At 40.3% G+C, this 9,315-nt stretch overlaps 1 protein-coding gene across 1 annotated transcript in view; it reads right to left on the bottom strand.

Annotated features, from left to right (window-relative positions):
- Nucleotides 1–9,315, bottom strand: part of ISX (intestine specific homeobox) — a 25,732-nt gene that overhangs the window by 971 nt on the left and 15,446 nt on the right. The window contains exons 3-4 of the mRNA XM_017738068.1: nucleotides 4,473–4,624; nucleotides 470–586 (exon numbers count right to left, since the gene is read on the bottom strand). Coding sequence (XP_017593557.1) covers nucleotides 470–586; nucleotides 4,473–4,624 — 269 coding nt within the window. The remainder of the gene's footprint in view (nucleotides 1–469; nucleotides 587–4,472; nucleotides 4,625–9,315) is intronic.

The following is a 9,315-nucleotide window of genomic DNA, read 5'->3' as shown; positions in this document are numbered from 1 at the left end:
GGGAAAGAGCCTGTCTGGCAGCCTAAATAATAACAGTCCTGGACTGCTAAAGTGTAGGCCAAGGGCAAAAAGTGCTGGTCAGCCTAACCAAATCTGGATGTTGTAAAGAGATATTGTCTGTAAAGGAACAGGGCTTTGTGGCTGCAAATGTCTTTTTTGCAGGAAATTTCTGATGATAAAGACATTCTGAATCAAAGTATGATTTGCAGGGAAGTGACTTAGAAGCAAAATGGGGAAGGACCACTCTACAGGAGACACCTCACAGAATACTTACAAACAGGTTTAATTCTATGAAGAAATGTGTTATTTGATCAGATTTCCTGGGATTTCTTGTCATCATATTGCCATTTCTGTCTTTTCCAGTACTCCTTCTCTGTGATAGTCCCATGGGATTACTGGTGAAGTAATTACCTGGTGAAGGATAGCTGTCTCCCCCTCAGTGGCTTTATACAAAGTGTCCAATACTCACTGTGATATTTGACTTAGGAAGAGGAATGAAATCAACTTCTGTCAGATGCTGAAGGCCACCAAAGTTGCCACATTTTTCATGTTTCCTCCACTTTGCTCGCTGATTTTGGAACCAGATCTGGACAAAGGTAAGAAAGAAAAGGTACAGAAATTAACAGAATATGAAGGAGGAACTTCTCACAGCCAACTACTTTCCCTAAACTCTGAGCATCAGAAAACATTGACCTCCAGCTCAGCAGAACCAGGGGCCAAATCTAAAGTAAGCCACTGGGTATGACAGAGCACTTTGCACACTTTGCATAGCATATGGGATCTCTGGACTACCGTGACAGCCTGCTTTCTATTGTGGCTCACAGAAGAAATAAGATCACCTGGTTCAAGGAAAGACAGGGTGAAACCTGAAGGTTTTCCAGTGCTCTCTAGGGAAAGCAGATCCTTCTGTGGTCAAAGCTGTGCAGTGGTCAGTGCACACAGCATTCTGTTTTCCCCAGAAGGTGTTACATGTCATGACAGAACTCTTTCACCCTGTTTCCAAGTGAATACACTGAGAAAAGATCCACCTAGATGTTTTGCTGGGCTGCAATGAAAGTGTGTCACCAGTGGAGATGTAGTAACAGGGTTCTGCCTATATTTAGCTGATAGCATTTGGAAATTCACATAAGGGACTTAAGTGAAAGATCCAAGGGGATCACTCAGCAGTCTGAGTATGTTGTCTGCCATCTCTTTTGCACTGGAAAACAGACAACTAATTTTCTCAGGGGAGTTCCTTTCATCTGTCAGCTGATTTGACCAATCTGCCTTCTGGCAGAGGCATAAATGTATTTATTGTGCAGCTGCAGTTGTGCATCTTGCTGCATTGCTGTGAAAAGTCAAAGCCGCCTTCAATTGTAGCTTCTAGCTTGCTAAGGGACTTGCTGTTTGAATGTAATCAAGGGGTTCACACGAACACAAAGTGTTAGTTATTGAAGCCAGGTGCTACTGGAAGTAAATACGTATGTATTTTAAGCCAAATAATGAGTAGCTCAATTATTTCTGCATCTCTCACCCAGGAAGTAATGGGAATGTCAGGAGCCCTTTGCTATACTGCTGATAGTTAGCTACTATACTGCTGATAGTTAGAAGTATCTGAGGTTACCGAAAGGAGAGTTTTGTTTATCTGGGTTTGCATGTGTTTGGAAACTGCTTAGTCTGTATGAACTTCTCCATTCCCTTTCTATCATGCAGGAGTTATATGGTGAAACAGCACCATTTAACACTCACAAAGTGATACAGAGCAAAGGGGGCACTCAAGCCAACATTCAGTCTCTGAAGTGCTCCTAAAATCTGCACATGGGATAAAGTTCTCACTTCATGGACACACTATTTAAAATAAAGACAAAGATTTTAGCACTTCTCAGACCAAACTGCTCTATTTTGCCCAACCAGCTCTCCAGCACCCTTACATCTAAAATGATTTCTCAATGCCCACCATGAGTTCCTTTTATTGTGTTTTAAACCTATTCCCCATGCTCTGTCTACCACAGATATCATACCTTTATCAACCAAATGCATAGAATCATAGAACCATAGACTGGTCTTGGTTGGAATGCATCTTTTGAAGAAGATCTAGTTCCAACCCCTCTGCTGTGGGCAGGGACATCTTTCACTAGACCAGGTTGCTCAAAGCACCATTCAACCTGACTTTGAACACTTCCAATGATGGGACACCCACAAGTTCTCCGGGCAACCTGTTCCAGTGTCTTGCCAATCTCACCATAAAGAATTTCTTATACACAAAGTAAATCTACCTTCTTTCAGTTTAAAACTGTCACTAATAATCTCACCATAAAAAGATGAGTTTGGCAGCGTCTATTTCCATAAACCAGTGTTAATAAGCATTAAGTATGTTATCTTTTTTTTTAACTCTCCATTAACAGAGTATATACTCCTTTTCACAGTTTTGCCAAAAATCAGTGTTTGTCTGACAGGCCAGTCATTACCTGGTTGTCCTGTTTACCCTTTAAATATTAACACAACATTAGATTTCTTCAAGGCCCCTGGAATGGCATGTCTCTCATGCTCCAGAACTGATTGAATATCAACACTGATGAACCAAACTGCTTCTCAAGCAGCTTTTTAAGAACCACTGGAGATAAGTTACTGAGATGTGTAGATTCAAAAATATCTATCTGTAGCAGCTGCTGTTCAACATTATCCTTATGGACGGTGTTGCCACCTTACCTATTTCCAAGCATAAAGCCAAAATTATGACTGAACATCTTTGCTATTTATGCATTATCCTTGACAGTCCTACTGTTTCTATAAAGTAACAGATCAATATAATTGATAACTTTGAGTTTTGTTTTTTTTCTTAATTGACTTCTATTGAGTTTTTGATCCTTAATTTTTCTGACCAAAGCTTTGGTCCACATCCTCCTGCTTTGCTTATTCATTTTTTATAATTTCTTGTTTTTAATGTTTACTCATCCAGACTTCTTAATTTTTTCTGTATAACACATGCAGTTATACAACTTTATCTATCCACTTAAGCTGTTTGACAGCAATCATACTTTCTTTTCTTGATTGGAGGACACAGGATTTTTCACAATTATAAAGGGCTTCATTTGGTGACCCCAACGGTTGTTCATTTACTTTTTCCCCAGTTACACTATATTTCTGAGGTGATTTGACTTACACAAAGTTTTCGTTTTGTCAAAACTATTATTTCAAAGTAGCAAGTACACATGGAAATTCTCTGCATGCTATTTGATTTATGTGTGACAAATGCAGTCAGTCAAAATTATAACTTGTAACTTGAACCTAAGTTACTGCTAATTTTTAGTTCTGTGGCTAATTTCCCTTTATCAGCCAGGATGAGGTCAAACACAGAATTTCCTGTGTCATGTATAACACTGTCTGAATTGGGAATTTGCCATCTGCACTTCATACATGAGGGACTTTTTACTTCTTTCATTTACATCTCAGATTGATGTTTCCCATAATAACTCATTTTTATTTTTCCCCATACAGATTATAAACAATTTTTTTTAAACAGAAAAAGGCCCTGTTCTTTGATGCGATTCATTGTTCTGTGGAGAACACTGATTGGCATCCCAGCTTGTGTTTTATGCCACTGGAAATGCATTGTTGGTGCGTTGGTATTTCTAGTGGGCATATTGTGGCGTTGCAGGTCTAATTCTCCCTGTCACCTAATGATGAAGCAACATTATCATGGCTAGTCAATAGCCCCAGGCATGTCATAGTTAATAAACTGCTCTGGGTTGAACTTTGATTGTTAGTGAGGGATATATGCAAAGAAGTACAACAATGACTATAGCATTGAGGCAAGTGCAGAAACTGCCTCATGCAGAAATCATCACTATGGTGCCTGGTAGACAACACCAAATGAGAGAGTGGTATGTATATTTTAATGTAGCGGATTTCATATGCAGTAATCATTTGGGGTCAATTTTTAGCTCAGTCAGCAACATTACATTACAACTGGGGGAAACTGGATTAGTTTTGGTGCACTGAAATTACAGCCAGGGCATTTATAGCCTGTGATATCAAAATACAGAATTGCTAAGAAGCACTTCTATTTTGGCAACTATTTTCACTTTTTTTGAGACCCTGCGGAAGATGGATGTGGATGACAGTTTGTACTGGATGAATATTAGCCTATAAACAGTTGATAAATGATTAATAAATATTTTCGTAAATGGCTGCTCTGTCACTACACAGTCCAACAGGTTGCTCATAACCATCTGTAACTGCTATTTGCTATGCATTTAGTACGTTTAGAGCTCTTGTTAACCCTTTGATTAATTCCATTTGGTTAGTCACAGCTGGGTGACAAATACTTCTTTCCTTATTTGCAAAAGGTATTGCTGTACTGGCCTCGTCTGTAGGGTAAGAGAGAGGTCATGTATCTCATTAGCATTGTCACCCAGACATGAACTATTAAGAATGCACGCCAAATAATGAATGAATTGCAGTGAAGATAGCCTTTTGGAGACACACTGTACCTGAACTCTGGCTTCTGGGAGGTTTATCTTTGCTGCCAGTTGATTGCGAATGTGGATATCCGGATAGTGAGTCACTTGGAAAATTTTCTCCAGTTCCTGGAGCTGCTCAGCTGTGAATGTTGTCCGGATTCTTCGTTTCCCTTTCCTCTCAGCTGTGAAAACAAAGATGTATTATTTTTACAGGAAAAGGCTACATGACCACAAGAAGATTCAGAGAAGCAGCAATTTCTGTAAATTGCTCTGCAGTTGGGATGGCATCTACAACACCTTCTAGACATGTACTTATCATAGGTGACTGCGTCCTAACCTAGCAGAGAATGTGAACAAACTCCTTTATCATCAAAGGAAAGAGTCAAAAGTGTCCATTTGCACTGCTAATTCCATGGATCCACTGCACGTCAACAGCTACAACCCCCTACGTATTTTAACCACACTAGCCCTGCAATGAGTTTGTCACCAAAGTGACCCCTGACTGACTGCTGTTCTCTTCCCATACCATTCCTACAGAAGCAGGGATAGCCAGGAGTTTAACTCTGCAGTTGAAAAGAGAAGGCATTTTTCTGACCGTACCATTGTGGTGTGGGAACTTTCTAAACAAGCCTAACCTAAAGAACTTAACCTTAAGAATAAGGCCTTGCAGCCCATGGGGAAGTTTTAGGTGCTGTGAATTCCTAAGGAGACTCCTAGACTGCTCCATTTCTTCACCTGTTGTGGTGTGAGCACAAAAAGTACCTCTTCAACACTCCTATAGTGTTTTGAAAATGCCCCTCTACGCCATGGTATTTTATTAGATCATGAACTCTGTATAGCACTTGGCACAAGTTAGAATAAGGTCTTGGTTGCTCTGAAATTATGCTGAAGGTCTTGCAAGGAGGAAGAAAAAGCAGCTGCAGAATGTGGAGCTCAGCCTCGTCCCAAAGCTGGAATCTTCTCTGATGCACAAATGGAGTATCTTCCAGCTGACACTGAATGACCAGCACAAGAAGCCATGCCCCAAGCATTGTGAGTCACAGGGTTTTTTCTATTGAGCTCGGAAAACCGCATCTGATAGGTGCATAAAAATTCTAATACTATTTTAGTGACTGTGATGAGCTTGCTACTCAATGACCTGAAGTAATCATCAATGAAACCATGTTGTTAGAGAAAATTGCTATTCTGAATAGCTGCTTTTGGTCTTCCATGGTCTGATGACAACTAACAATTCATACTATGTAACTAGAGGCATACTCTTTCTGATGGGAACAATAAACCAAACAAGGTTAGCTCAGCCCCTCAAAGAGACTTGGTACCTTTTCCCCCTTTTATTGTTCAGCCATTAGCATCCTTTGGAGGGCTAAAAAAGTGAAAAGGTAACTAAACACCTAGGCCAATATAAACTGGGCTCTGTGCCAACCAGAAAATAACATTTTTCATTCTGTAATCAAAACCTCATTGTGACTCTGTTGACACAGAAAATAAGGATTAAAATATTCTGTTCATCAACTTGGTAGGAAGGAGCCTGGGACACGACACCACTGCAAACATTTCATCTTTTCTAAACCTTTTGGGGACTTTGAAAGGAAAGCAGTTATGCAAGAATAACTGAGGAGTGCCATTTATCATAAACACTGTCAATACTACCATGTCTCAGAAACACCCTAATAAAGGTGATGTCCAACACAATTAAATCCGTATCATTAGACTTTCTACCAGCCTATCAAAGTACTACTCATTAAACCGCAGCATTGGCTTCAGACTCAAGAGAAAAATGTTATTTCCACTGAATCTCACTGGCACTACTGGGGCAGAGATTTGAAATGAGAAATATTTGTGTGGGTTTATGCTGAAGGTAGGAACGGGCACCTTCTCCTAAGAAGCCCTGATTACGTCTTCTTGAACCTTCTCAAAAGATGACTGTAAGGGGCGTTTATTGCTATATGCAAGAAAAGGGAAGTATCAGTGCTTACAGTAGGAATCTCAGGACACTACATACCCTGTAGATACGATAGGGTTCCCAGTTCATAATGCTGTTTCTTGTTTGGGGAATTTTCACCTCACACTTACTATGGCTTACTATATTCTGTCCTGCTGGCACCTGAGAAACGTCCAGGACTAGAGAGCATGGCTTCAGAGAGAACAGGCACATGAGTTTCTGGTATCTCATACCAGCTTCTTGGGTATGAAAATGACCCAGATAACTTGGTGATGAGCAAAAGAAACTCCCTATCAGTTCACTCTTAATCGTCCACATTTTTCCATCTGGAAAGGTGAACTGTTTTATTGACAAGACTCTTATGTAAGGGGAGGGTCTGCACAGTGCTCAGAATTGTCAATCCTACTAAAACCAGACTTTTCAAAGCTGAAACTCATCAGATTGAACAAGATACAGTAATGTGAGGTCAGTTATAGGCCAGTAGAGACTGAAGGACAAACTTTGATTTCGACTAGATATGAAATTAAATTGCTAACAAAATAGACTCCTATGGACAAATCAAGGCTTTTGCCAGCAGGAAATCTAGAAAAGTGTGTCTTTTTCTATAAGTAATCAGTAATTCTATTTTTAATTTTTTACAAAACTATCAAGAAATGCAAAAAATCTGGGAGTCTGTGTTAACATTTTGTCTTGCAAGATGAAACTTTTTCTGAGTGTAGCTTTGATAGTTCCCTTTGCCTTGGGACCTCAGCTTAGAGATGCCACAGCAAACAACAGCATTCAGAAATACAGTCTAATAAAGAATGTGGGTGGAAGATATAAGACTAGGAAGTGTTGGAAGTGTAACTTTGGCTTTTCAAATGTGGCTCTAGAGTCTCTGGGGAAATAAGACTCTGTCTGAGTTTCCTGAGCTATTTTTTATGTAAAAGCTGGGGATATTCAAGTGTGCTTTTATGCTTTGTGAAAGTCATTTGCAGGTTAGCTGACTGCTGAAGCCAAGCCTGAAAATACGAGGCAGCTAAATATGTCATCATTTTCAGATGCTTAGAGATACAGCTGTCTATACATTGCCTTACTGTTGACATTGGAAAGGCCAGATTCTCCACGCTGATAAAGCAATATAGCTCCTTTAAATTCAGTATCAGACTCATTTGTCCTCTGCAGGTCTGCTTTATTACTAGGTCAGACTCGGAGCAAGTTGAAACATATGAACTTTGTAGAAACAGAGTTTCTTCTTGAAGGTGCACAGTGGGAGGATGAGATCAGTGACTACAAGTTGCAGCAAGGAAAATTCTGGTTACGTAATAAGTAAAAAATGTTTTCATCATGAGGGTAGTCTGATGTGCACCAGGAGAGGCTGTGAAGGCTCAGACCTTGAAGATACTCTGAACTTGACTGGACAAAAGCCTAAGCCACCTGATTTAAGCTCGCCCTACTTAGATTTGGGGTTGGACGAGACAGTCTCCAGAGGCCTCTTACAACTTACTTTTTAATATGTAATCTCTGACCTCCAAATAACCACATAAAGTAAAGCCCCCCCATCATTCCTTCCCTAAAAAGTAAGGGAACTTAAGGCATTAAGCACAGCTCAAAGCATCTGATTTGCTATTGCTTATATCCACAATTTTAGCTCAGCATATTGCAGCTTATTTCCACTGCCCAGTATAACACAGTTTCAAGATATTAGAGGTATGAGCAAATCAATACTGATGACTACTGCTTGTAAAGGTTTGTTACTTTTGCAGTTTGTTAAGTAAAACTGTACAGCTGCCATAACACCATACTTGAGGCAAATTTCTTCTGGACTACATTTTGTAGTAGGCAAATAGCCTATGGTACAACTTGCACTGCTGTTTCTTAGCTGCATATCTGAACCAGCTAGAATAATACTGCCTCAGGGAGATCTCTACAACTGCATCCCCCATTTGCACTTACCCCTAGGTAAGTAGCAGCTAGGACTGTATCAAGCCTAGCTGGGCCATACACTGGAGGGACAATGAGTTAAAAACACAGGAGAAGGGCTGGAAATCAGCCCTAGCACATTATTGGCCTTGAGGTAGGTAATCTAGGTAGATGAAAATTTGTGGGGTCAGTTTATCTTGCTGCAATCTTCGTTGTCATTTCTGGACAGACACCTTCTCACAGTATGAGGCAGCCAGATCCAAAGATTCTGCTGCTTCTTTGACAAGGAGAAAGCAGTTACATAAGCAAACAAGCGGTTTTAGCTATATATTCTCAGAAATACATTTTTCTCTGTGTAACAAAGTTGACTGTATCATTTGTTGCTATGAAAGAAACTCAGGTGTGTTGAATAGAGCTTCATTATATCTGGTTCTGTTTTCTCCTTTTTTGCCTTTTCCAGAGAAGTTCCTCTCTCTTCTCTGTAATTCAGATATGTGGATCTCCCAGCCAGTTGCTTCTCGTGGCTTTTCTGAATGCTGTTTTCTTCTGGTGACATTCTGCTCATGGCAGAGAGCCTCATAGCAAATACCTCCAGTTATTACAGAGTGCTGATGGAATCAGGACAAAATGTGCTCGTCTGTATACAGATATGTGCCCATGGCTGTCCTTCTCCTAGCTGAAGAGGTGTCTCATGGCTTCCAAAAGAGCTTGCGCTGCAATATTTAGGCATGAGTATTGCAGTGCGGCTAATCTTTATTAAAGCAGTTTTTCAGCCTTTGTTAAGAAGGACTAGCATAGCCAGAGAGACTGATCCTAACTGGATAGGTACAATATGCTTCAGATAGAGCCTCCTGCTAGTGAAACACAGCATTTAGCACCCAGCTGCTGCCTGTTCAGGCATTGCCAAAGTTAATTCAGAGAAGCACAACTTGAACTTTTAAAGTCTTGACCTCCTCCCTTCAGTCCAAAACTCCTTGACATAGAGTTGCTTCCACCCTGGCACTGAGTGCGGTGCCTAATCACCTGAAA

The sequence above is a fragment of the Corvus brachyrhynchos genome, unplaced genomic scaffold (assembly GCF_000691975.1).
Source record: "Corvus brachyrhynchos isolate BGI_N302 unplaced genomic scaffold, ASM69197v1 scaffold56, whole genome shotgun sequence".
Classification (NCBI taxonomy): Eukaryota; Metazoa; Chordata; class Aves; order Passeriformes; family Corvidae; genus Corvus; species Corvus brachyrhynchos.
This window is presented reverse-complemented; position numbering and strand designations above follow the sequence as displayed.